Source organism: Ursus americanus, chromosome 21 (assembly GCF_024610735.1).
Source record: "Ursus americanus isolate L20-20 chromosome 21, mUrsAme1.1.p, whole genome shotgun sequence".
Classification (NCBI taxonomy): Eukaryota; Metazoa; Chordata; class Mammalia; order Carnivora; family Ursidae; genus Ursus; species Ursus americanus.
In genome coordinates this window covers 47,056,487-47,084,431 of record NC_142147.1, presented here as the reverse complement: position 1 = coordinate 47,084,431, position 27,945 = coordinate 47,056,487, and the positions used below count along the sequence as shown (strand labels likewise).

General features: G+C 43.7%; 1 protein-coding gene across 5 annotated transcripts; it reads left to right on the top strand.

Annotated features, from left to right (window-relative positions):
- Positions 1-321: 321 nt before the first annotated feature.
- Positions 322-27,756, top strand: ZNF235 (zinc finger protein 235). Of its 5 annotated transcripts, none has more exons than XM_087870852.1 (6): positions 324-382; positions 1,652-1,730; positions 1,831-1,893; positions 4,756-4,882; positions 5,795-5,878; positions 24,292-27,756. In XM_087870852.1, exons 3-6 carry the CDS (start codon positions 1,879-1,881, stop codon positions 26,232-26,234), a joined length of 2,169 nt encoding a protein of 722 aa, XP_087726978.1. In that variant the 5' UTR covers positions 324-382; positions 1,652-1,730; positions 1,831-1,878; the 3' UTR covers positions 26,235-27,756. The 5 variants fall into 5 exon arrangements, with proteins under 5 accessions (XP_087726977.1, XP_087726978.1, XP_087726981.1 ...); XM_087870854.1 differs by lacking the exon at positions 324-382 and adding an exon at positions 536-653; XM_087870851.1 differs by lacking the exon at positions 1,652-1,730 and having other exon boundaries at positions 322-382.
- The last annotated feature ends 189 nt before the right edge of the window (positions 27,757-27,945 follow it).

Below are 27,945 nucleotides of genomic sequence, written 5' to 3'. Positions count from 1 at the left end.
TCCCGCTAAAAATTTTGGTTAACTTCACAGTGCAAGCTTCGTTTTTCTCTCTTATACGACCGAATTTTTTTAGTTCGCAATTACTTTCTCATGAGCTTTAAGAAATGTATAAAACAAAAAGAAATCTGACAATTACAGCGCCAGAGGAATGACTCAAACTGAACCCACCTGCGCCCGAAGCAGGAGCCGGCTGGTGGGAAGCACGGTCCCGTGAGCTGCATTCTGGGAAATGTAGTCCAGCAGGTGCGCGAAACCTGAGGCGCTTCCCCTTGGGCATTCTGGGAAGTGTAGTCCAGGAGCTGGGTATAATCGGAGGCGCGGAGGCACGGAGGCACTTCCGCTCCAGGAAGGCGAGGTCGGGGCCGAGATTGCTGGCACTGAGGTGAGTTAACCTCGCGTCCCTGCGGTCCCTCCGAGCCTTCTCGGCCTCGGCGTGGGGCCAGCAGCCAGCCGGCCCTCGCTGCTGGGGAAGGAGAGCCGCGGCGGGCGGCGGAGGGCGAGGACGGAGGCAGCGGCGGCAGAGTGCCGCTGCTCGGCGGAGCCTTTGCGTCGGGGCGGGCGCGAGTGGCGAGCGGAGTTTGAAGGTCTCCCGCGCTCTCTGCGCCCCCAGCCCGGGTCCCGGACCTGCCAGCCGGCTCTGCGTCCGCCTCGCGGTAAAACACTGGGCGAGTGACTTAGCATCTCTTTGCCTCGGTTTTCTCCTGGCTAAAGAGCGTTAGTGCCTTCCCAGTCGTGTTCTGAGAATTACATGAGATTCGATATGAAAGCTAAAATCCAGTGCCTAGTGCAGTATTGGATGGGACCGTGAATTCTGCCATCATACGCGGGCCCCCGGTTGTTGGGAAGCCCCTGAGAGCCCGGCGTGGGCTCGGAGCCCCAGCTGCAGCTCCGCTGGCCCTTCACGGATCTCTGCTGCGGGGCGGGTCCTGGATTCCTGGACTCTTCCGAGACACTTGTTTAGGAAGGAGAGTTATCTTCAGCCGGACCCTGGGGAAAGTTCTCTGTGGTTTATCCCAGAGAAACAGTCGTGATCACGGCTTCGCAGAGTGCCTGCGGCGTAGCGAGTCCTTAACTGCTCACGAGTAACAGCTGCGTGTCGTTAATTTAAATGCAACAGGATTTCTTAGTCTGCGGTTTTTATTAGTCATTGCTTGCCTCGGTGCGTACGGGAGAAGAAACTTCGTTGAGGCTCTTCCAGCTTAATAACATGCTCTAGTAATTACACCTATTAAAGTGGTGTAATTGGGGGGAAATCAAAGCAGTTTATCATTAGCCGCAGAACAAATTATGTGTGGGACAACCAGCCAGAAACAGACTTTCGTAACGTAACTCGCGGCCCAGAACTCTGAATTCAGCTCCTGGGTTTCTTAAAACATTCTTTTTCTGGACAGCACGTCTGGAAGGGAAGTTTTATGAAGCATAATAGCATCTGCTTGTCTGACACTGCAGGAAATAGGGAATACCGGCATTATTATGATTCCTATTTACAGGTGGCTGGATTGAGGCGCAGTAAGAACTCGCTCAGGGTTTACACTGCTAGGAAGTAGAAAGCAATAAGTAGAAATGCAGAATTTGAACCCAGGCACTTGGGCCCCTTTAAGTTATATTAAGTTATATTGCCTGTATGTCTCTCATTTTCTCTCCTGCCCAGGCTCAGGAATGCTCTGGAAGCTACCAGAAGCACTTAGGTTAGGGACTGTTCATGAACGAAGGCAGCTGACTGAGAAGAGGTGGGTCCAGGGGAAGCTGGAATCCAGCCCCTGTTCTAAGTTCTGCCTGGAGAAAGCAGCACACGGACTAGCAGCTCTCTTATGACTTTTGCCTCCACAGTTTTGCCTTCCCAGCGCTCTGCCTCTCCCCAGAAGGAAAAGGAGAAAAATGACGAAGTTCCAGGTAAGTTGGGTTTGCTTCTGTTCCTTAAAATGACATCTCATTTCATAAAGATTGGATGCATTTTCCAAACCCTGCTTGGGAAAGGGAAAAGGGCACCCACGACATATGAGTCGGTGTTGTATAGGAGGCTCTTGCTTTTTGTTTATTTCCAAATAATAGTGTGAAAATTAATAGATATTTAAAAAAGAAAGCAACTCCTACATTACAAACGTGTTTACAAATCAGCAGTTTTAATTGTCCCACATTCTTTCTCGTTTGTGTTGACATGTCTAGATTTGTAATCATAGTTTAAGTACCATTTTGGGTTTTTAAATATAATTTTGTATTACCTACAATTTAAACGATCACATCATTTTCCATAATTTACCTCCTGCTTTACCCCATTCTCCATTTATATGTGGATTTTACCATTTGAAAGGTGTTTGCAGTAACAGTTTGCTAACATATAACCTTTCTTCCTGTACAGAGACTCTGAGATTTGTTTTTGTTTTTGTTTTTCCTCTTTAAAGTTCCAGGGACGCCATGGTTTTCTCACGGGTGGTGCCTCACATTTTGTGATAAGAATGTCTAAAGTAGGGCTTGGTGCGGCAGAGTCCACCTCAGACTGAGAAAATAAGTTTAGTTGTTTTCAAACAAGAAGAGCTAGATTTGGAGCGTGCCTGGCTGGCTCAGTCCGTAGAGCATGTGACTCTTGATCTCAGGATCCTGAGTTCAAGCCCCACGTTGGTCGCTAGAGCTTACTTAAAAAATAAATAAATAATTTTAAATAATAAAAAAAAGAATCTAGCTCTTTTTAAAAAATTTTTATTCTAAGTTAAGCCATGTGTATATTATAGTTAGATGTTTATTTTATTCATATGTTTTAAAGAAGTACATACTTAGTTTTAAAATCCTTGGTATTAGGGATTTGCCAGGCGTTTACCGGGTGGAACAGCTGTGTGAGGGTATAGATGGTCTTATCTGCATTTTAACATGAAGAAACAGGTCTGTGAATCTTCAGGGACCTACTGAAATCCACTCGGTGCCCAGTGACACTAAAGTTCCTGTGGTCTAAGCCGGGAGTTTCAGGTGTTCAATCACAGTAAATGGAAAGATCCAGAAGAAAAGAGACTTCTCTATTCGGGGACCTGAGGCTAGGCTGCATGTGTGCTGGCCTGTCTGGTAGACGGAGGACTCCAAAAATAATATCATCCTCACCTAAGTTCTTTTCTTAGTGGCTGTCTCTCCTTCATCAGACGTATCAACTAGTTGTTTAGTGTATAGATGCTCAGAACTGTAGCTAGAGTGGAGATAATTTTTATTTTCATACAGAAAAAGTTGTGAGACATATAGGAAACAGGAGTTGGGGCGGGCAGGTAGGGGTGAGGGTGGAAATTTATATGTACTGGGAAAAGACTTAATATTCTCAGTAGGAATTTTACTGATATATAAGATACTCCAGTAGGATTATGAACAAAGGAAATGAATAGGTAATATACAAAAAAAAAAAAAAAAAACCCCAATAACCTTGACATGCTGTGTTGAAAGAAATAAAATCCTTTTTAAAAATTAAAAGAAAATTAAAGAAGTGGAAATTTTTAAAAAAGTTTTTATCACCAAATCACCCAAGATTTTAAAAATAAGATAATGTCTGGGGTGCCTGGGTGGCACAGCGGTTAAGCGTCTGCCTTCGGCTCAGGGCGTGATCCCGGCGTTATGGGATCGAGCCCCACATCAGGCTCCTCTGCTATGAGCCTGCTTCTTCCTCTCCCATTCCTCCTGCTTGTGTTCCCTCTCTCGCTGGCTGTCTCTATCTCTGTCGAATAAATAAATAAAGTCTTAAAAAAAAAAGATAATGTCTAATTTTGGCCAGAAGATAGAGAGTCAGGGATAGTTCTAATCTCTTAAAGGAATAGTTAATTGGGGAAATGGTCATCATATTAGCAAAATAAAGGTGCATATTTTTAACAGTGCAATTGCCACTTCTTGGAACTCATCCTAGGGAAATAACAAGACCGTTGGCTGAGATCGCTATAAAAATGTTTTCTGCAGCATTAGGAATAATTTAAAAAATAGTGTTTAATTACTTGGAAGCATTAAATATATTCTAGATCGCCACTTTTATGGAATACTATGCGACCAGGAACAATGATGGTAGCAATAATAGTGATGGCTGACATTTGTTGAGTACTTAATGGGTTTCGGATGCTGCCCTAAGTCCTTTATGTATTCTCATTTGATTCCTTCAAGTACCTTATGATGGGGTACTATTATTACACAAATACAGACATTGAAGTATTGAGAAGTTAGGTGACTTGACCAGGGTCCCAAATCCAGTAACGGACAGAGCCTTAGACACCTGTAGTGTCCGGCACATAGGTTCTTAACCTCGACACGGAACGCTGCTGCAGTTGGCAGATAGGGCATGTTCCCGAGATCGAGGGGAATGAAGCACGCGCCTGCCCGGGAGGGGTGCCGAAGGCCTGATAGATGGGCACGCGTGGACAAAATAGTGGTGCTGCCCAGTGAGAGGAGGAGACAGGCACTATTAAATACTGTTGGGGTAAAGAAATCAACATTTCTTATAAAATTTGGGCACTGTCTGTCAAATTGTAAAATGTGTGTATGCCACGATTTGACCATGACAGTTCTAGAGACTTAACTGTATAAAGAGCACCATATCACACGTACACCGGTGGTTTTCTTTTTCTTCTCTTTCCTTCTCCTCCCCGCCCCCCCCCCCCACGGCTCTTGCACTTCCGGTGTGACTGGGTAAGGGGAAGGGGAGAAACTACTGCTAAGAAGAGTTGCTCAGATCCCTCCGAATCGAGAACAACTTCCCACCGGGTGCAAGACTGAGGTCGCGTGTGCTTGGTGTTGTAGGAGGCGGTGACGTTCAAGGACGTGGCGGTGGTCTTCAGTGAGGAGGAGCTGGGGCTGCTGGACTCCACCCAGAGGAAGCTGTACCGAGACGTGATGCTGGAGAACTTCAGGAACCTGGTGTCTGTGGGTGAGCACAGGATCTTTCTGTAACTCATCCCCTCAAGCAGGTTTTCCTCACCTCGGCACTGTTGACATTTGGGGCAGATGATTCTCTGTTGCGAGGACTGTCCTGTGCATATTAGGGTGTCTAGTGGCACCCCTGGCCTCCGCCCACTAGTTCAAGGCTGCAGGACTCCTCAGAGACCGGAGTTGTCCAGTCCCTTGGGAGCACGGAGACGTTTCTAGTCTTTGCTCCAAGGCAGACGTTGTCACGTGTACATGAACTATAAACAAACAGTGAAGCTTGTCTTCACCTGGCTCCGTATTTCACAGATCTTTTTTCAACGTGTAGATCGTGATCCGTTGGTGGGTCGGGGAGCTAGTTTAGTAAATTGCATCAGCGGTTCCAGAATACTCAGCCGAGTGACAGTACCAGAGCTCCTGAGAGCGGTGCACGTCGGTGCGCAGGGCAGCCGTAACAGCAAACTGTGTCCAGTGAGGGGCGTCAGACGGGAAGGATGTGACAAAAACAGACATTGGTTAGAAAAAGTTCGTTTGAGGGGCAGCTGGTGGGGGGCTCAGTCGGGTAAGCATCCGACTCTTGGTTTCGGCTCAGGTCATGATCTCAGGGCTGTGAGGTGGAGCCCCGTGTGGGGCTCTGCACTTGGCGTGGAGTCTGCTTGAGATGCTCTCTCTCCCTCTGCCCCTCCCCCCACCCCCTCTTTAAAAAAAGAATAAGAAACAGTTCATCTGATCATTTATTTCAAGACTTTGTGTGGTAGTGATATATTTCTAATGATACCAAGTGTATTTCTTACTGTGGGTGGTGAGAGGAGGTGACTGCTTTGGGGAGGGGCAGAGCCTTATTACGTTATGGGATTGGAGCCAAAATTTTTCAGTATGTTTGCCCTTAATGTTTTTCACTTTTATCTTTTCATAGGGCATTCATCCTCCAAACCAGATGTGATATCCCAGTTGGAGAGAGAGGAAAAGCTTTGCATGAAGGAGACCCACAGTGAAAGAGGTAGGCCCTCGGGTAAGAACTGTGCAGCTGGGGTCGTTGTAGGTGACGGCCCCAATGTTCTGCCTCTGTTCTGGAAAATCTTCATGCAGCGCCAGAGAGACCTGTGGAAAACATCAACCATATCATGTCACGCCTTTGTTTGAGAACCCTCCACAGGCTTCTCCCTTCACTCAGAGTAAGACCGAAAGTGTTCGTGGTGCCAGGGTGGTTCCGTTGTTTAAGCTTCCAGCTCTCGGTTTGGGCTCAGGTTGTAATCTCAGGGTCATGAGATCGAGCCCTGCGTTAGGCTACGTGCTCCGGGCGGAGTCTGCTTGAGATTCTCTCTCCCTCTGCCCCTACCTGCACTCTCTCTCTTAAACAAAACAGAACAAAACAAAAGCCAAAGTGTTCAAGGGGCCTGGAAGGCCTTATGGCATGTGCTCATTGCCCCCGCTTAAACATTCATTCTACATTTTTCTCCAGTCATCTCCCCCCGCCCCCCCCCGCCCACCGCTTTGTCTGCCAGCCTCACTTGCTCTCAGACAGCACAAATATGCTGTATATCAGGACCTTTTCTGTTCTCTTCTCTGGCTGGAATGCTGCCAGCCCGTACACATCTAATCGCTCTGGCTTTCTTATTCACTCAGGCCCGTGAGAAGTCCCTTCTTCCAAGGCCTTCTCTGACCACCGCTTAAAATGCCATCTCCCGTCACTCTCCATGTCCTTGACTGGCCTTAATGGTGTGTAAGCACTATGGCACCAGACTTACTAGCATATCATTTTTAAATTGTGGTAAAACATACATAGCATAGGATTTATTGTGACCGTCTCCAAGGGTACAGCCCACGGGCATTAAGTCCATTCACATCATTGCACAACCATCGACGCTGCCCATCTCCAGAACGTTCCTGTCATCCCAGACTGAACTCGACACATCAAACAGTGACTCCCTATCCTTCCCGTACCCCAGTTCCTAGTAACCGCGGTTCTCCCTTCTGTGTCTATGGCTTTGACTCATCCAGGTACCTCACGTAAGTGGAATCATGCAATATTTGCCGTTTGTGTCTGGTGTATGTCTCGTAGCAGAATGTGTTCAAGGTTGATCGTGTCGTGTGTCAGAATTTCCTTCTGTTTAATGACTGAATACTATTTCACTGTCTGTACATATCACATTTTCTTCATCCGTGGATGGACACGTGGATTGTTTGTACCATTTGGTTATCGGGAATCATGCTGCTGTGAACATGGGTGGACAAATAATCTGTTCAGGTCCCTGCTTTCCATTTTTTGTATACATACCTAGAATAGAAATGCGGGATCATATAGTAATTTTTTTTAAATTTTATTTATTTGAGAGAGAGAGAGATTGTGCACGAGCGGGGGTAGGGGGAGGGGGGAGGAGCAGAGGGAGAGGGAGAAGCAGACTTCCCGCTGAGCAGGGAGCCCGATGCGGGGCTCAGTCGCAGGACCCTGGGATCATGAGCTGAGCCGAAGGCAGATGCTTAACTGACTGAGCCACCGAGGCGCCCCTCGTATGGTAATTCTATTTTTAATTTTTGAGGAACCGCCATACTGTTTTTTACAATAGCCACGCATTTTATGTTCCCACCCACGATACACAGGGTTCCAGTTCTTCTCATCCTCACCAATACTTGTTATTTTCTGTGGGCTTTTGTTTTTCTTAATAATAACCAACCTAATGGATACGAAGTGGTATGTTGTTTTGATGCGCATTTCTCTAATAATTAGTGATAATGAGCATCTTTTCATGTGCTTGTTAGCCATTCATGTATCTTCTTTGGAGAAATGTGTGGGCAAGTCTTTCGTCCATTTTTGAGTCAGGTTGTTTTCTGAGAGTTTTAGGAGCTTTCTGTATTCTGAATACTAATCTGTTACCGTATATTGATTTGCAAGTATTTTCTCATTCTGTGTGTGGCGTTTTTACTCTATTGACAGTGTGTTTTGATTCATAAGAGTTTTTCATTTTCATGAATTTTTCAAATGTGTCTTTTATTCCGTGTGCCTTTGGGGTCATATCCAAGAAATCGTTGTCAAGTCCAATATCATGAAGCTTTTGCCCTATGTTTTCTCCTAGGAGTTTTATAGTTTTAGCTCTTATGTTTAGATCCTTGATGCATTTTGAAGTAATTTTTGAATATGGAATAAGGAAGGGTCTGACTTCATTCTTTTGCATGTGGATATCCAAGTTTTCTAGCACCATTTATTGAAAAGACTGTCCTTTTCCCATTGAATGGTCTTGGCACTCTTGTCAAAAACCATTTGCGTGTGATGGTTTAGTTCTGAGCTCTCTAGGTGACTCCCCTAGTCTGTGTGTCTTTAGTACCCCACTGTTTTGACTACTGCAGTGTTATAGTAAGTTTAGAAATCAGAAAGTGACTGCCTCCAACTTTTTTCTTTTTATACATGTTGTCTTGGCTACTTGGGCTCCCTTGAGATTCCATCTGAATTTTGGGAAGGGTTTTTCTGTTTCTCTATTATTGGAATTTTGATAGAGATTGCATTGAATCTGTAGATCCTTTTGGGTAGTGTTGATATCTTAACAATATTAAACCTTCTAATCCATGAACATGGGCTGTCATTCCATTTTTTTATGTTTTTAATTTATCAGTGTTTTGTAGTTTTCAGTGTACACATCTTTCACCTCCTTGGTTAAGTTAATTTCCAAGTATTTTATTCTTTTTGGTACTATTATATATGGAATTTTTTTCTTAATTTACTTTTAGATTGTTCATTGTTTATACATAGAAATGCATCTGATTCTTCTTAAAATTTTTTATTATGTTAGTCACCATACAGTACATCATTAGTTTTTGATGTAATGTTCTATGTTTCATTGTTTGTGTATAACACCCAGTGCTCCATGCAATACGTGCCCTCCTTAATGCCCATCACTGGTCTATCCCAGTCCCCCCCCACCCGAAGCCCTCAGTTTGTTTCACAGAGTCCACAGTCTCTCATGGTTCATTCCCCCTTCTGTTTACCCCCCCCTTCATTCTTCCCTTCCTTCTACTGATCTTCCTGCTATTCCTTATGTTCCATAAATGAGTAGAACCATATGATAATTGTCTTTCCCTGCTTGACTTATTTCACTTAGCATTATCTCCTCCAGTGCCGTCCATGTTGCAGCAAATGTTGAGAACTCGTTTTTTCTGATAGCTGAGTAATATTCCATTGTATATATGGACCACAACTTCTTAATCCAGTCATCTGTTGAAGGGCAGCTCGGCTCCTTCCACAATTTAGCTATTGTGGACAATGCTGCTATGAACACTGGGGTGCATATGGCCCTTCTCTTTACTACATCTGTGTCTTTGGGGTAAATACCCAGTAGTGCAATGGCTGGGTCATAGGGTAGCTCTATTTTTAACTTTTTGAGGGACCTCCAAACTGTTTTCCAAAGTGGCTGTACCAACTTGCATTCCCACCAACAATGTAGGAGGGATCCCCTTTCTCCACATCCTGTCCAACATTTGTTGTTTCTTGCCTTGTCCATTTTTGCCATTCTGACTGGCGTAAGGTGGTATCTAAATGTGGTTTTGAATTGAATTTCCCTGATGGCTAATGATTTTGAACATTTTTTTCATGTGCTGTTAGCCGTTTGTATGTTTTCATTGGAAAAGTGTCTGTTCATATCTTCTGCCCATTTTTTGATTCAATTATTTGTTGCTCGTGTATTGAGTTTGAGAAGTTCTTTATAGATCATGGATACCAGTCTTTTATCTGTAGTGTCATTTGCAAATATCTTCTCCCATTCCGTGGGCTGCCTCTTAGTTTTGATGACTGTTTCCTTTGCTGTGCAGAAACTTTTTATCTTGATGAAGTCCCAAAAGTTCATTTTTTCTTTTGTTTCTCTTGCCTTTGGAGACGTGTCATGAAAAAGGTGCTGTGGCCGATGTCATAGAGGTTGCTGCCTATGCTCTCCTCTAGGATTTTGATGGATTCCTGTCTCACGTCGAGGTTTTTCATCCATTTGGAGTTTATTTTTGTGTATGGTGTGAGAGAGTGGTCAAGTTTCATTCTTTGGCATGTAGCTGTCCAATTTTCCCAGCACCATTTATTGAAGAGACTGTCTTTTTTCCACTGGATGTTTTTTTCCCCCTTTGTCAAAGATTAGTTGCCCAAAGAGCCGAGGGTTCATTACTGGGTTCTCTATTCTGTTCCATTGGTCTGTGTGTCTGTTTTTGTGCCAGTACCATGCTGTCTTTGTGATCACAGCTTTGTAGTATAGCTTGAAATCCGGCAACGTGATGCCCCCAGCTTTGTTTCTCCTTTTCAACAGTTCCTTGGAGATTCGGGGCCTTTTCTGGTTCCACACAAATTTAAGGGCTGTTTGTTCGAGCTCTTTGAAAAATGTCATTGGTATTTTGATCAGGATGGAATTGAAAGTGTAGATTGCTCTGGGTAGCATAGACATTTTAACTATGTTAATTCTTCCGATCCATGAGCGTGGAATGTTTTTCCATCTTTTTGTGTCTTCTTTAATGTCTTTCAAGAGATCTGTAGTTTCTAGAATATATAGATCCTTTACCTCTCGGGTTAATTCTGAGATAGCGTATGGTTTTTGGTGCTATTGTAAAATGGGATGGATTCCCTAATTTCTCTTTCTTCAGTCTCATTGTTCATGTATAGAAATGCAGCTGATTTCTGAGCATTGATTTTGTATCCCGCCACATTACTGAATTGCTCTATAACTTCTAGTAATTTGGGGGTGGATTCTTTTGGGTTTTCCATATAGAGTATCATGTCATCTGCGAAGAGAGACAGTTTGACTTCTTCTCTGCCGATTTGGATACCTTTTATCCCTTTTTGTTGTGATTGCTGTTGCAAGGACTTCTAGTACTATGTTGAATAATAGTGGCGAGAGTGGGCATCCTTGTCGAGTTCCTGATCTTAAGGGAAAGGCTTTTAGCTTTTCCCCATTGAGAATGATATTCGCTGTAGGCTTTTCATAGATGGTTTTTATGAACTTGAGGACTGTATCCTCTATCCCTACACTCTGAAGGGTTTTAATCAGGAAAGGATGCTGTGTTTTGTCAAATGCTTTTTCTGCATCAGTTGAGAGGATCATATGGTTCTTGTCTCTTCTCTTAATAATGTGATCTCTCACACTGATCGATTTGCGAATGTTGAACCACCCTTGCATCCCAGGTATGAATCCCACTTGGTCATGATGGATCATCCTTTTAATGTACTGTTGGATCCTATTAGCTAGGATCTTGTTGAGAATTTTGGTGTCCATATTCATCAGGGAAATCGGTCTGTAATTCTCCTTTTTGAGGGGGTCTTTGCCTGGTTTGGGGATCAAGGTAATACTGGCCTCATAGAATGAGTTTGGTGGTTTTCCTTCTGTTTCTATTTTTTGAAATAGCTTCAAGAGAATAGGTATTATTTCTTCTTTGAATGTTTGGTAGAATTCCCCAGGGAATCCGTCAGGCCCTGGACTCTGGTTTTTGGGGAGGTTTTTGATCAGTAATTCAATCTCTTCATAATTAATCGGTCTGTTTAATCAGTTTCTTCCTGTTTCAGTCTTGGTAGTTTATAGGTTTCCAGGAAGGCATCCATTTCTTCCAGGTTGTTTAATTTATTGACATATAGTTGTTGATAATAGTTTCTAATGATCCTTGAGATGGAACCTTGGTTTTTTTTATTTTAGATCTTTGTTTTGTTTTGTTTTCTAATATAAACATTTAAAGCTATAAAATTATCTGAGGGCTATTTAACTGCACATGAGAAATTGTGATGTAATATTCTTTCATTATCATCTCAAAGTATTTTCTAATTTCACATGCAGTTTCCCGTTGGACACGTGGACCATTTAGAGTGTATTTAACTTTGATATTATGAGGACTTTCCTGGATATCTTACTGGTTTTTTTTTTAAATCTAATTTTGTATTGAAGTATAGTTGACACAGTGTTACATTAATTTCAGGTGTACAACATAATGAATAGACAACTGTATACACTGTGTTCCTATGTGTCACCATACAGCACTGTTACAGGACTGTTGACTGTATTCCCTATGCTGTACCTTTCAATCGCTATAACTCATTCATCCCACAGTTGGAATCCTGTCCTTCCTCCCCTCCCTTCACCTCCTTTGCCCATCCCCCGCCCCCCTGCGGCACACACCCGTTCTCTCTTATTTATGGGCCTGTTTCTGCTTTGTTCACATGTTTTGATTTTTAGATTCCACATATAAGTGTATCCAAAAGGTATTTGTCTTTCCCTGACGTATTTCACTCAGCATAATATCTTCTAGGTCTATCCAAGTTGTTGCAAACGGGAATATCTCATTCTTTTTTATGAGTGAGTAATACTCCATCGTGCATATGTCTGTGTGTACGTACAGACACACGCACACACCTTGGTCGGTTCGTCTGTTGACAGGCACTTGGGTTGCTTCCATGTCTTGGCTCTTGTAAATAGTGCTGCAGTAAATCTGAGGGTGCATATATCCTTTTGAATGAGTGTTTCATTCTCTTTTGGTAAATATCCAGTAGTGGAATTACTAGCTAATGTGGTAATTGTATTTCTAATTTTTTGAGGAACCTTCATACTGTTTTCCACGGCGGCTGCAAAACTTGACGTTCCCACCCACAGTACGTAAGGGTTCCTTTTTCTCCACATCCTCGCCAAAACTTACTGTTTCTTGTCTTTTTGATTCTAGCCACTCTGACAGGAGTGAGGTGACAGCTCATGGTGGTTTCGATTTGCATTTTCCTGACGATGAGTGATGTTGAGCATCTTTTCATGGGTCTCTTGCCCATCTCGATGTCTTCTTTGGAAAAATGTCTGTTAAGGTTTCTGCCCACTTTTTAAGTGGTTTATTTGTTTTTTTTGGTCTCGGGTTATATAAGTTCTTCATATATTTTGGATATTAACCCCTTATCAGAAGTATCATTGGCAAATATCTTCTGTTCATTAGGTTGCCTTTTTATTTCATTGATGGTTTCCTTTGCTGTGTGAAAGCTTTTTATTCTGATGTAGCCCCAGTAGTTTATTTGTGCTTGTTTCCTTTGCCTAAGGAGATACATCTAGAAAAATGTTGCTAAGGCCGATGTCAAAGAGATTACTGCCTGTGCTCTCTTCTAGGATTTTTATGGTTTCAGGTCTCACATTTAGGTCTTTAATCCATTTTGAGTGTACTTTTGTGTATAGGATAGGAAAGTGGTCCAGTTTTCCCAGCACCAGTTATTCAAGAGACTCTCTTTTCCCTGTTGTATAATCGTGCCTCGTCTGTCAAAGACTAATTAGCCATATAAGCATGGCTTTATTTCTGGGCTCTCTCTTCTGTTGCAGTGATCTCTGTGTCTGTTTTTGTGTCACTACCATACCGTTTTTATCACTCTAGCTCTGTAGCGTATCTTGAATTCTGGGATTGTCATACCTCCAGCTTTATTGTTACTGGTTTTGAATTTAATTGAATTTAACTCAATTCAAAACCAGTAACAATAAAGCTGGAGGTCAGAGAACATATTCTGTATTTATTCCAGTCTTTTTTTTTTTAAAGATTTTATTTATTTATTCGATAGAGATAGAGACAGCCAGCGAGAGAGGGAACACAAGCAGGGGGAGTGGGAGAGGGAGAAGCAGGCTCATAGTGGAGGAGCCTGACGTGGGGTTGGATCCCAGAACGCCGGGATCACGCCCTGAGCCGAAGGCAGACGCTTAATGACTGCGCCACCCAGGCGCCCCTATTCCAGTCTTCTAAAACTTGTTTCATAGCCCTGCATATGGTTATCTTGATGGATATTGCATGTGTATCTGGGGGGAAAAGTGTGTTCTGTAGTTGGGTGCCGTACTCCATAAATTTCATTTTGTTTATTCTGGTCAGTTAGCACATGTACATCATCAGTGTTTGATGTAGTGTTCAGTGATTCATTAGTTGCATACAACACCCCGTGCTCATCACAACACATGTCCTCCTTAATACCCATCACCCGGCTACTTATCCCCCCACGACCCTCCCTTCTGTAACCCTCGGTTTGTTTCCTGGAGTCCATGGTCTCTCATGGTTTGTCTCCCTCTTTGATTTCTTCCCCTTTAGTTTTCCCTCCCTTCCCCTGTGGTCCTCTGCACTATTTCTTATGTTCCACATATGAGTGAAACCATATGATAATTGTCTTTCTCTGCTTGACTTATTTCACTTAGCATAATCTCCTCCAGTCCCGTCCATGTTGCTGCAAATGTTGTGTAATCCTTTCTGATGGCTGAGTAATATTCCATTGTATATATGGACCACAACTTCTTTATCCATTTGTCTGTTGAACGGCATCTCGGCTCCTCTCACAGTTTGGCTATTGTAGACATTGCTGCTATAAACATTAGGGTGCATGTGCCCCTTCTTTTCACTATGTCCGTATCTTCGGGGTAAATACCCAGTAGTGCAAATGCTGGGTCATAGGGTAGCTCTATTTTTAACTTTTTGAGGGACCTCCACACTGTTTTCCAGAGGGGCTGCACCAGCTTGCTTTCCCCACATCCTCGCCAACATGTGTTGTTTCCTGTCTTGTTAATTTTTGCCTTTCTAAGTGGTGTAAGATGGTTTCATTTTGGTTAAAGTGGTTAAGTTTAGGGGTTCAGATTTTGCTTTGTTTCACTGATTTTTTTTTTTCTTTGTATGGTCTCATTGGTTTTTCAGCACCTCTGTGGTTTTGTCCATTGCTCAGTTTGGTTTTGCTCTACGTATGTTGTAGCCTTTGTTAGATATGTAGGCATTTGTAAGTGTTACATTTTGCCCTGCGGACCCTTTTGTGAAGGCTCTCTTTGTCTCTAATAGTGTTCTATTTTGAAGTCTCTTTTTGTCTGGTATTAGTTTAGCCACTTAAGCTTTCTTAGGCTTTGCAGAATGTATTTGTATGCATTTTCTATTCTTTTAATTATTTGTATTTCGAAGAGGTCTCTTGTCGACAGCATCTGGTTGGATCTTTTTACGTGACCTGCCAACATCTGCCTTCTGGTCTTAGGGTAGTTCATTTACGCACCGTGTGGTCGTGAATATGGGCGTATTTACATTTACCATCATGCTTTTGTTTTTGTCTTCTCTCTCTGCTCCTCTGTTTGTTCTTTCCTGTAACATTTTGGGCAGATTGAATATTGGTTAGTATTTTGCTCTAATGTCTCTGGACTTGTGGCTTCCGCTCTTTCCGTCCACGCGCTTGGGTCTTCGCTACATCTGCGTAGTTGAGAGATCGGCCAAAGATGTGGGAGCGTTTGTAGGCCTAGTTAGGGACTGACCCTCTGTGGTTCCCTTACCTTTCATGTTTCTCCCTAAATTTCCAGTGTTATTTCCAGCCTTGAGTTCTGCCTTCTGGCACCTCAATCTGTGTGTGAGTTAAGTAATGCATTGAGTCAGAAGAGAATCGAACTCAACACATTTTACCCTGTGCCATTAATGGTCAGCCAGGGATTTGGGAGGAACTTAGATTAATCTTACTCTTGTGGCTCTCTGGCTTCCAGAATTTCTGTCCTAAGTTCCTTCTCCCCCAGCCCTGAACAGTGTTGGCTTTTTCTTGCCTGATCTGGAAGGGGTATTAATTTGGGAAGCACTCTAGAGCCAAAAAAAAAAAAGTCTTTAAAAGTTGTACAAAGTTCTCATTCCCATTTGTAATCTCTCCCTCTCCCCCCTTCTTGCCCCACACCCGTCCCCAGGCAACTACTGATCTACTTCCTGTCACTCTACATTGAATTTTTACAATTTTTTTTTATAAATGGAATCATACAGTATTTTTTTTCAGTTGTCTTATTCTACTCAGTAGAAGTCGAGATTCACCCATGTCATTGCGTGTATCCGCAGTTCACTCCTTTTTATTTCTAAGTAGTATTCCGGTGTGGATAGGCTGCAGTTTCTTCATTCACCTGTTGAGGGAGGTTTGTCTCCAGCTTCGGGCTATTACAAAGGAAGATCCTGAGTGTTCTTACATCTATGCGCGTATGGCCGTAGGCCTTCATTTTTCTTGGGCAAGAATAAGGAATGGAATGGTTGGATCGTGTGGTTGGTATAGATGGTACTTTTCATTCATTTTTATTACGGATGTGTGTGTATTTGTTTTTCACACCACTTCTAGGTTCACAGCAAAAGTGAGAAGGTACAAAGAGCTCCCATAGATCGTAGACACATGCGTGTGCACATGCGCACACACACAGCGTTCTGTCAGCATTTGATACTAGAGTGGCACGTGTGTTGTAACTGATGGACCTACACTGATACATCGTTGTCACCCCGTGTCTGTAGTTTAGAGTTTACTCTTGGTGTTGTACATTTTGTGTGTGTGTTCAGATTTTTTTTAATAATATTTTATTATGTTAGTCACCATACAGTACATCCCCAGTTTTTGATGTAAAGTTCGATGCTTCATTGTTTGCATATAACACCCAGTGCACCATGCAATACGTGCCCTCCTTACTACCCATCACCAGCCTAGCCTATTCCCCCACCCCACCTGAGGCCTTCAGTTTGTTTCTCATAGTCCATAGTCTCTCGTGCTTCATTCCCCCTTCTGATTACCCCCCTTTCTTTATCCCTTTCTTCCCCTACTGATCATCCTAGTTCTTATGTTCTATAGATGAGAGAAATCATATAATTGTCTTTCTCTGCTTATTTCGCTTAGCATTATCTCCTCCAGTGCCGTCCATGTTGCAGCAAATGTTGAGAAATCGTTCTTTTTGATGGCTGAGTAATATTCCATTGTATATATGTTCATAATGCTCTGTATTTCCCCTTCCAGTACCATACAGAACAGGTTGCCCTACAGTTCTCTCTGCTCCCCCTGTTCAGTCCCGTTCCCCTCTCCCCACTGCCAACCTGCAATCCTTTGGTCTCCACGGATTTGCCTTTCCCGGGATGTCGTACAGGTAGAATCTTAGAGTTTTTAGCTGTTTCACATTCACTTCCCTCACTTAGTAATTTACAGTTCCTTCAAGGCTCAGTAGGGCTTTTCTTCTTTAGCACTGGCTGACCAATAGTGCGTTGTCCAGATGGACCACAGTTGATTCACCTGTTCCATTGATTGCTTCCAAGCTTTGACAGTTAACGAGTAAAGCTGCTGTAAACTTCTGGGTGATGATTTTTGTGTGGACGTGTTTTCAGCTCATGTGGGTAAAGACCAAGGTCCACAGTTTACTTTTGTAGTTTTATAAGAAATTGCCGAACTGTCTTCCAAAGTGGCTGTGTCATTGTGCATTTTCAGCAGCAGTGAATTGAGAATTCCAGTTGCTCCACATCCTCACCAACAATGGTGTTGTCATTGCTTTTGGGATTTTGCCCATTCTAACAGGTGTAGTGGTATCTCCTTTTTTAATTTTTTATTATGTTAGTCACCATACAGTACATCCTTAGTTTTTTATGTAGTGTTCCATGATTCATTGTTTGCGTATCACACCCAGTGCTCCACGCAATACCTGCCCTCCTTAATACCCATCACCAGCCTATCCCATCCCCCGCCCCCCTCCCCTCTGAAGCCCTTAGCTTGTTTCCCAGAGTCCACAGTCTCTCGTGTTTCATTCCCCCTTCTGTTTACCCCCCTTCATTCTTCCCTTCCTTCTCCTACCGATCTCCCTGCTATTCCTTATGTTCCATAAATGAGTGAAATCATATGATAATTGTCTTTCTCTGCTTGACTTATTTCACTTAGCGTAATCTCCTCCAGTCCCGTCCGTGTTGCTGCAAATGTTGGGTAATCGTTCTTTTTGATGGCTGAGTAATATTCCATTGTATATATGGACCACATCTTAATCCATTCGTCTGTTGAAGGGCATCTCGGCTCCTCCTACAATTTAGCTGTTGTGGACAATGCTGCTGTGAACATTGGGGTGCATATGGCCCTTCTCTTCACTACGTCTGTATCTTTGGGGTAAATACCCAGTAGTGCAATTGCTGGATCATAGGGTAGCTCAATTTTTAACTTTTTAAGAGACTGCCACACTGTTTTTCAAAATGGCTGTACCAACTTGCATTCCCGCCAGCAGTGTAAGAGGGATCCCCTTTCTCCACATCCTCTCCAACATTTGATCTCATTTTAATTTGCAGTTCACTAAGGACATATGATGTCAAACACTTTTTTTTTTTCAAGATTTTATTTATTTGACAGAGTCAAACACCTTTTCATGGCCCTGTTTACTATTTTCTTTGGTGATGTGTCTGTTCAGGTCTTTATTTTTTTTTAAGATTTTATTTGACAGCGAGAGAGGGAACACAAGCAGGGGGAATGGGAGAGGGAGAAGCAGGCTTCCTGCTGAGCAGGGAGCCTCATGTGGGGCTCGATCCCAGGACCCCGGGATCATGACCTGAGCCGAAGGCAGACGCTTAACGACTGAGCCACCCAGGCGCCCTGTTCAGGTCTTTTGCCCATATTTCAAATGGGTTTTCTTATTGTTGGTGTTTATGTTGAGTAACGTTCCTTTACCACGTATATTTTTTACAAATATTTCCTCCCTGTCTGTGGTTCATCTTACTCTCTTGACAGTGGCTTTCATAGAGCAGAAACTTAGGAGTTTGATAGTTTTGTGTTTACATTAAGGTCTATGATTTAATGTTTGTGAAAAGTTTAAGCTCTAGGTATATATATATATATTTTTTTTGCTTGTGAATGTCCAGTTCCTGCACCATTTGTCAAAAAGACCATCTAGGCTTCATTGTATTCTCTGCTCCTTTGTCAAAGGTCAGTTGATGATATTTGCTTGGGCCTGTTTCTTGGCTCTTTATTCTGTTCCACTGGTCTGTTCATCTGTTCTTTTGCCGGTACGCCACCATCTTGAATACTGCAGCTTTCTGTAGTGAGCTTTGAAGTGGGTTAATGTCAGTCCTCCGACTTTGTTGTTCAACATTGTGCTGGCTCTTCTGGGTCTTCTGTGTTTCTGTATAAACTTTTAAATCCATTTGTCAGTATCCACCAACTATCTTGCTGGGATTTTGATTGGGCTTCCAAAGGACTGACATCTTGACAGTATTGAGTCTTTTTATCCCTGAACATAGAATATTGTTCTGTTGACTTAGATTTTGTTCATCAGAGTTTTATAATTTTTCCTCATAGATCTTGTTAGATTCATACCTACGTATTTCATTTTGGGGGGTGCTAATGTAAATGGTGGCATTTTAATTACAAGTTCCACTTGTCCATTGCTTGTGTATCTGAGAGCAACTTACTTTTCTGTATTTTGTGTCCTACAGCTTTGCTGTAATATTAGTTCCAGGAATTTTTTTGGTGGATTCTTTGGGGGTTTCCATGTAGACAGTCATGTCATCTACCAACAATGAGTTTTATTTCTTCCTTCACAATCTCTACCCTTTTTACTTCCTTTTGTTGCATTAGCTGCGACTTACAGTAGTTGAAAAGAAGTATTTCTTTTCAACAACCCCCTTCCCCCCTCCCTTCCGAGATCCTCAGTTCATTTCCTGGGGTCCATAGTCTCTCGTGGTTCATCTCCTGATTTCTCCCCCCTTCAGATTTCCCTCCCACCCTTTTTTCCTGATTTTAGCAGGAAGGTTATGTGTTTCTCACCATTAAGATATTAGCTATCACTTTACAGATGTTCTTTTATCCAGTTGAGGAATTTCTTCTTTGTTCCTAGTTTGCTGAGTGTTTTTATTATAAACGAGTACTGGATTTTATCAAACGCTTTTTCTCTGTCTCTCTCGATAGCATCATGTGACGGTGTATTAATTTTCCCACTTTGGACCAGTCTTACGTGCCCGGTGCACCTGGTCATGGCGTGTGATTGTTTTTACGCATCGTTGCATTTGATTCGCTACTAGTTTTTGACGATCTTTGCATCTGTGTTGGTGAAATATATTGGTCTGTAGTTTTCTTGTAATACCTTTGGTTTTGGTGTTAGGAAACATTCCCTCTGCTTGTGTCCTCTGAAAGCTGTTGTAGAGAATTAGTATAATCCTCTTCTTAACTCTTGGGTTCACATGTGAATTCTACCAATCTTTCTGTTTTGGAAGACTATTGGTTCAACTTCTTTAATAGATTTAGGCCTGTTTAGATTGTCTGAGTTTTGCCAAAATGTGGGTTTTTTAATAAAAATGTTTTATTATGTTAGTCACCATACAGTACATCCCCGGTTTCCAATGTAAGGCTCGATGATTCATTAGTTGCGCGTAACACCCAGCGCACCATGCAATACGTGCCCTCCTTGCTCCCCATCACTGGCCAAAATGTGTCTTTCAAGGAATTGGTCCATTTCATCTAGGTTATTAGATGTGGGCATATTCATAGTATCTGTATTGATGTCTCTTTTTTTTTAAAGATATAATTGACATATAGTGTAAAATTTTAAGGTGTGTATCATGATTTGCATATATTACAAAATGCTTTACCATAGTAAATTTAGTTAAAATCCATTTACCTCATATAGGTTTTTAAAAAATGGTTTTTTTTGGGCACCTGGGTGGCACAGCGGTTAAGCGTCTGCCTTCGGCTCAGGGCGTGATCCCGGTGTTCTGGGATCGAGCCCCACATCGGGCTCTTCCGCTAGGAGCCTGCTTCTTCCTCTCCCACTCCCCCTGCTTGTGTTCCCTCTCTCACTGGCTCTATCTCTGTTGAATAAATAAAATCTTAAAAAAAAAATAAATAATGGTTTTTTTTTTTTTCCTTGTGCTGAGAACTTTTAGGATTTACATTCTTAGCGGTTTTCCAGTATGCCCTGTAGCAGTGCTAATAACTGCGTCATTCCATTCCGTCCTCAGCACTTCTCCTAGAACTGGAAGTGTGATCCCGTTCATCCATTTCCCCCATACTTGGTAACCACAGATTTTATCTCTTTTGAGTGTTTTTTTCCTGCCTATAACAGATCATACAGTATTTGTCTTTCGAGGACTTATTTCACTTAGCACAATGCCCTTGAGGTCCATCTCTGTTGTCATAACAGCAAGATTTCCTTCTTTCTTACAGCGGCATAATATCCCCCCGACTTACGCACCGTTTCCTCACGCACTCCTCCATCGGCGGAGGCTTGTTCCCGTGTGTTAGCTGCTGTAAGTGCTGCAGGAAGCACGCTGCACAGCTCTCTCCCACATACTGATTTCGTTTCCTTCAGCTGTGGAATGCTGGCTCACGTGGCAGTTCTGCTTTAAATGCTTTGAGGGGGGACACCTGGCTGGCTCAGTCCATTAAGCGTCTGCCTTCGGCTCACGTCATGATCCCAGGGTCCCGGGATTAAGCCCCGCGTCGGGCTCCCTGCTCAGCGGGAGCCTGCTTCTCCCTCTCCCTCTGCTGCCACTCCCCCTGCTTACGCGTGTGCTTGCGCGCTCTTGGTCTCTCTGACAAATATAATCTTTAAAAAAAAATGCTTTGAGGAACCTCCGCACTGTTTTCTATACTGGCTGCACCAGTTTACAATCCCAGCAACAGTGCACGAGCTTCCCTTTCCTCCACATCCTCTCCAGCATTTATTATCTCTTGTCCGTTGGACGCTGCCCATTCTCACAGGCATGACGTGGCATCTCATGGTGGTTTTCACTTGCATTTACCTGGTGAGTGATGGTGGACATCTTTTCATGTACGGGTTTCCCCTGCCCTCTGAAAGTAGAGGGTTCCTATGGAAAAAAAGAAAACGTAATATATCAAAGGACCTCATTCGTAACAGCAACAATGACAAAAAAAGATAAAACTCTTTGCGATTAACTAGAAATATGCAAGATTTATGTGAAGGCAATTATAAAACTTACCCGAAGGCCATGAAGAATGGCCAGACTCAGTAAAGAGACGTGCTGTGGGCCTGAATGGGAAGAGTCACTAGCTTAAAGCAGCCAGTCCTTCCCAGATTAATCTGTACAGCCACTGCAATATCCAAAATGTGCGTGAAAATAAATCTTTGTTATTTTGGTTACAAAACAATTACCAGTAGTTTCTATGGAAAATGTTTCACTGTTCCCAGACCCCAAAAATGACCTCCCTCAGGCTTTTTGGTACCCGAGACGCATCTTGCTAGTGGATGCAGAGAAGCTGAGAGAAAGCACAGGTGCTCCCAGACACAGTGCAGAGCTTTACTGGCTTCAGTGCCGAGACGCTGAGTGGAGCTTCCGAGCGCCCGGCTGTTTGCTGCTCAGGGTACGCGCCGCGTCTATAAGGGCTCACTGCAGAGTAAACACGAACTGCGTTTTCACTTTTCACCCGTTTTCTTTCATCTCAGTTACCCACTGTATGGTACATCATTAGTGTTTGAGGTAGCGTTCAGTGATTCATTAGCTGCGTATGACACCCAGTGCATGTCACAACACATGTCCTCCTTAATATACTCATCACCCTGTTACCCCCCTCCCCCTCCCCCGCTCCGAGATCCTCAGTTCGTTTCCTGGGGTCCATGGTCTCTCATGGTTCAACTCCTCCTCTGATTTCTCCCCCTTCAGATTTGCCTCCCTTCCCTGTAGTCCTCCTTGTTACTCCTTATGTTCCACATAGAAGTGAAACCATGTAATGGTCTTTCTCTGCTTGACTGACTTCACTCAGCGTAATCCCCTCCAGTCCCGTCCATGTTGCTGCAGATGGTGGGTAAGCGTTCTTTCTGATGGCTGGGTCATATTCCATTGTATGTACGGACCACGTCGTCTTTATCCAGTCGTCTGTTGAAGGGCATCTCGGCTCCTCTCACAGTTTAGCTTTTGGGGACAACGCTTCTATGAACATTGGGGGTGCATGTGCCACTTTTTTTTCACTACGCCCGTATCTTTGGGGTAAATCCCCAGTAGTGCAGTTGCTGGGTCCCAGGGCAGTCATTTTTGTTTTTTTCTCTTGCATCTGGAGATGTGTCCAGTAGGAAGTTTCTATGGCTGTGGGCACAGAGGTTGCGGCCTGTGTTCTCTAGGGGTTTGATGGTTTCCTGACTCACATTTAGGTCTTTCATCCATTTTGAATTTCTTTTTGTGTCGGAAAGTGGTCCCGTTTCATTCTTCTGCATGTTGCTGTTGGATTTTCCCAGCACCACTTGTTGAAGAGACTGTCTTTTCTCCACTGGATATTCTTTCCTGCTTCGTCGAGGATTAGTTGACCGTAGAGTTGAGGGTCCATTTCCGGGCTCTCTATTCTGTTCCACTGATCTGTGTGTTTTTGTGCCAGTACCGCACTGGCTTGATGAAGCTTACTAACCCAGCTTGAAGTCTGCCGTTGTGAAGCCTCCAGCTTCGGTTTTCTTTTTCAGCATTCCTTTGGCTATTTGGGGTCTTTTCTGGTAGGTTTGGTTTTTTGGAGATACTTATTTTCCAGGAACTAGGCAGCCTCCTCCCAGCCTTGCCACATACTCACCAGGAGCTGGGGGGGGGGGGGGCAGGCAAAAACACTGGGACATTTTGCACAGGTTTGAGTACGTCTTTTACTTGCTGCAGCTTAACTGGTTTTCAGAGTTCTCACAGAGCGAGTGTTGTCCGTATGGTGTTGGGTTATCTGTTGCTCCTGTGTGGGACCGAGGGCTGGACCATCCCATTCTGCCCTCCTGCTTACATCGCTCTCTCCTGTAGCTCTTCTAAAGGCCTCGTCTCACACTGCCGATAGCCGTCACCGACAACTTCGTTGCTGCCACTTTATTTTATTCCTTCAAATAGGCCATATTTTTCCTGGTTTTTTTTTTGTTTGGTATGCTTTTATTTTGTTGGAAATTGGGCATTTGAGAAAGCATCTTTTGAGACCAGCTCTTTTCCGGAAGACCTTCACTTATGTGCGGGGTGTGTTCTGAACCCTGGCGTCTCCCCGTGGTGAGGGCTTAAGGTCTTCTCAGGAATATTCTGAGCCTCTGTCTTGCCTGGGCCTAGGTGTGTGTGTTTTTTTTTTTTTTTTATTATTCCTTTATACACAAAGATCCTTTTAAGTGTCAATCTCCCAAAGACTGTCACCCTAGCTTTATGGGACATAGGTGTTCTCTTGCATTCCTTCACACGTAATCTCTCTCCCTAGCCTTCTGCAGGTCTGCAGTCCCCCTGCATCTTCCACAAGGTCCTGTCTCCAAGTCAGGCAGAACAGGGACCTGTCCCTCCGGCAGCTCCCAAACAGGTTAGACCAGCACAAATAAAGTCCGCTCTCCTTTGCTCAGTTTGAAGTAGGGAAGTGAGAGGTGGGCTCCTGCATCCTTCAGACCTCATCTTACCATAACTAAGTGCCGCTAGATTTAAAAGTAGCTGCATATGGAGAATGGGGAAAAGCCCCCACAGCCCCAAGGTAAGACATACTCAGAAAAGACCTCAAACCCTCACTCTGGGCTGATCCCAAATTTCCTACCATTTTAAATGGTTTTGTTTTGTTTTGTTTTGTTTTTTCCCTACTGGACAGGCCCTTGTTTGCTGTACATCTTTGTTTTTCAGCTAACCTCTAGGTTTTTTTTTTAATGTTTCTTTTGGCGAGCAAGGGCTTGGAGCTTCTCAGTTCACCACCTTAGCGATGTCACTCTGTCACTAATTCTTTAACCTTCTTTATCCTTTCAGGAGACAGGCATCAAAAGGAGATGGAGACTCTTCACGAAGCAGGAATCAGGTGCCTTTCATTGGGAGAGCTTTCATGTTGGCAAATCAAGAGACATGTTGTGAGCAGATTAACCAAAAACCAAGACTCTGTGGTAGATACTCAAGGAAAGAGTTCTCAGTTCCCCGACCAGTGTGATTCCCCCTGTCAGGTGGGAGCAGGAATATGCATTCAGGCTTCTGTGGAGGAGAGCTGTATCATGAATCTTCTAGAGGATCATTCCAAGATTATTGAAAATCAAGAATTTCTGGCCGGGAGAGCTCAGAATTCTTGGAGTAAAATATATCTCGGTGAAACCCAGAATTATCAGAGAAGTTGTCAGCAGACTCAGAAGAAAAACCAACTGTGTATATTTGCTCCCTATGTTAACATTTTCAGTTGTATGTCACACCACCGTGGTGACGACCCAGTGCGCAGAAGAGACAAAGCTCACAACAGCGACTGTGCTAAGACATCCCCTCTTACGCAGCAGACCTACCCCTGGAGTGAGCGTGAGAAAGCATTCAGTGATGGCCCCAGTCTTGAACTTCATCAGCAGGTACACACGGCAAAGAAGGCCCCCCTTTACGGCGCACACGAGAAGGACACCGGTTACAGCTCAGCCGCTCCCGTTCAACAAAGCGTTTACACAGGAAAGAAACGCTACTGGTGTCATGAGTGTGGGAAGGGTTTCAGCCAGAGCTCAAACCTGCAAACTCACCAGCGAGTCCACACAGGGGAGAAGCCCTATTCGTGCCTTGAGTGTGGGAAGAGCTTCAACCAGACCTCACATCTTTATGCCCACTTGCCTATCCACACGGGCGAGAAACCCTACCGATGTGAAAGTTGTGGGAAGGGCTTCAGTCGTAGCACTGACCTGAATATTCATTGCAGAGTTCACACTGGAGAGAAACCTTACAAGTGTGAGGTGTGCGGGAAGGGCTTCACTCAGAGATCACATCTGCAGGCCCACGAGAGAATCCACACTGGAGAGAAACCATACAAATGTGGAGACTGTGGTAAACGCTTTAGTTGTAGCTCCAATCTTCATACGCATCAGAGAGTCCACACGGAAGAGAAGCCGTACAAGTGCGATGAATGTGGAAAGTGCTTCAGTTTGAGCTTTAACCTTCACAGCCATCAACGCGTCCACACTGGAGAGAAACCGTATAAGTGTGAAGAGTGTGGGAAGGGTTTTAGTTCAGCCTCAAGTTTTCAGAGCCATCAGAGAGTTCACACAGGAGAGAAACCATTTCGATGCAACGTGTGTGGTAAAGGCTTCAGTCAAAGTTCGTATTTTCAAGCCCATCAGAGGGTCCACACTGGAGAAAAACCATACAAATGTGAGGTGTGTGGGAAGCGCTTCAACTGGAGCTTGAATCTTCACAATCATCAGAGGGTCCACACAGGAGAGAAACCTTATAAATGTGAAGAGTGTGGGAAGGGCTTCAGTCAGGCCTCAAATCTTCAAGCTCATCAGAGTGTCCACACTGGGGAGAAGCCATTCAAGTGTGAAGCCTGTCAGAAGCGATTCAGTCAGGCCTCACATCTTCAAGCCCATCAGAGAGTCCACACCGGCGAGAAACCATATAAATGTGATACGTGTGGTAAGGCCTTCAGCCAGAGGTCAAATCTTCAAGTCCATCAGATAATTCACACCGGAGAGAAACCATTTAAGTGTGAGGAGTGTGGGAAAGAATTTAGTTGGAGTGCTGGGCTCAGTGCTCATCAGAGAGTTCACACAGGAGAGAAACCCTATACGTGTCAGCAGTGTGGTAAAGGCTTCAGTCAGGCCTCACATTTTCACACACATCAGAGGGTCCACACTGGGGAAAGGCCATACATATGCGACGTCTGCTGTAAAGGCTTCAGCCAGAGATCACATCTTGTATACCATCAGAGAGTCCACACTGGAGGAAATCTGTAGACACGTGAGATGCGGTGTAGCCTTCAGGGTTCATATCCTCCTCTCCACTGGAAAACTGATGCCGGGAATTATAGAAAGTTCCTTCAGAACTCAGAAGCCTCGAGGAATCTTCCCACGCACGTAAGCTCTGTAAAGTGCCGTTTTGAGGACTCGAATTCTTTACAAACATCAGATTGCACAGACAAGAGAACACCTATAAATACAGTCAATGTTTATATGAGCGTTCCGAATGTCCCAGTTTTCAGGAGGCAACGCAAAAGAATTTCAAAATTCATCTGAGTCTACCCAGGAAAGAGGCCTTATCAATGAAGATGTGGGGCAGAACTTTAACAGAAGGATCATGATGGACGAAGTAAAAATGGCAACGGCACCATAACTTCCGTGTGGGAAGGGAGGTTTTTCACTGTCTTATCTCTACCATGTAGAAGTGTGCTTGGCTCGTAATAGATGCCCAGCAATTACTGAACAAAGCAGAGAAAATCTATAATTAGGACGAGTGTTTGAGAATTGTACTCCCCCACCCGGATTTCATAACCACACACTCAAAAGGAATCCTGCAAGTAGCCTTAATGAGATTCTTTTCAGGAACCGTTCAAGTACAGAAAATCACGTCATGCTGCCATCCACAGTGATGCAAACGTGGGTGACATTTGTGACTGGCCTCCTCCTCCGTCTGGCCGCGGGTCTCGGTAGGTCAGCCCTTGTGTACAGTGAAATATTTAGCATCATTAGTTTGTATTTTACAGACTGAAAGATACTGTTTTTAACTAATAACATGATCCTACAATTTATATGCTTGGAAATTTTGGACCCTGATTCATTAAAGAGTTAGTGACATCCTACCTTAAAGTGTTAAAAGTAGTTACTAATGACAAGACGTTTTTCAGTAAACTTGAATTGTTAGTAATTGGTTTCCTCTCATTATTTGCCTTCATGCTTAGGTCAGATTGCCGTCCCTATGCACAATCCCCCATCCAGACCTCTGTAGGCAGGGACGTTGGCAGATTTCAAGAACAGTAATTTTGTTACCCCCCACCTCCACTTCTCCCCCCGCCAAGCGGAGGGTAGAGCAAGAAACTGAGGTTTTTTTTGAAATTTCATTAAATGTAACGATTTAGATGGATTACCATTTACACGGCATTCTGCGTTCAGCACCTCTTGTCAGGAGTGGACATTAGCTGGTCCATAGATATCAAAATACCCTCTGACCTGGCAATCCTAGCACTAGAAGCTTTGCTTAGGAGATTCTAGCTAAAGTGAGAGTGTACGCAAGAATGTTTATACTGACTCTTTTTAAAAAGGAAGAAAGTATTAGCAAAATAGTGGAATAAATTTGTTCTCCTAATTCACAGCCACAATAAAGGAGGACCTGGTCTGTAAGGGTAGAGAATCGTCATTCATGAGAAAGTTAGGTTTGAGCCTCCCCGATATGTGTGGCCCAAGTAATAATATGTGTACCCACGGATGTGCTTACATACACAGAGGTAATATTTTTTTTTTTAAAGATTTATTTGACAGAGATAGAGACAGCCAGCAAGAGAGAGAACACAGGCAGGGGGAGTGGGAGAGGAAGAGGCAGGCTCCCAGCGGAGGAGCCTGATGTGGGGCTCGATCCCATAACGCCGGGATCACGCCCTGAGCCGAAGGCAGATGCTTAACGACTGAGCCACCCAGGCGCCCCTACAAGGAGGTAATATTGCCCTGCTACCTG

Coding starts and splice junctions, on each gene's coding strand:
- ZNF235 (XM_087870851.1), top strand. Junction 4,883..5,794: donor CAGGAACCTGGTGTCTGTGG/GTGAGCACAGGA, acceptor ATCTTTTCATAG/GGCATTCATCCTCCAAACCA. Junction 5,879..24,291: donor GGAGACCCACAGTGAAAGAG/GTAGGCCCTCGG, acceptor TTATCCTTTCAG/GAGACAGGCATCAAAAGGAG.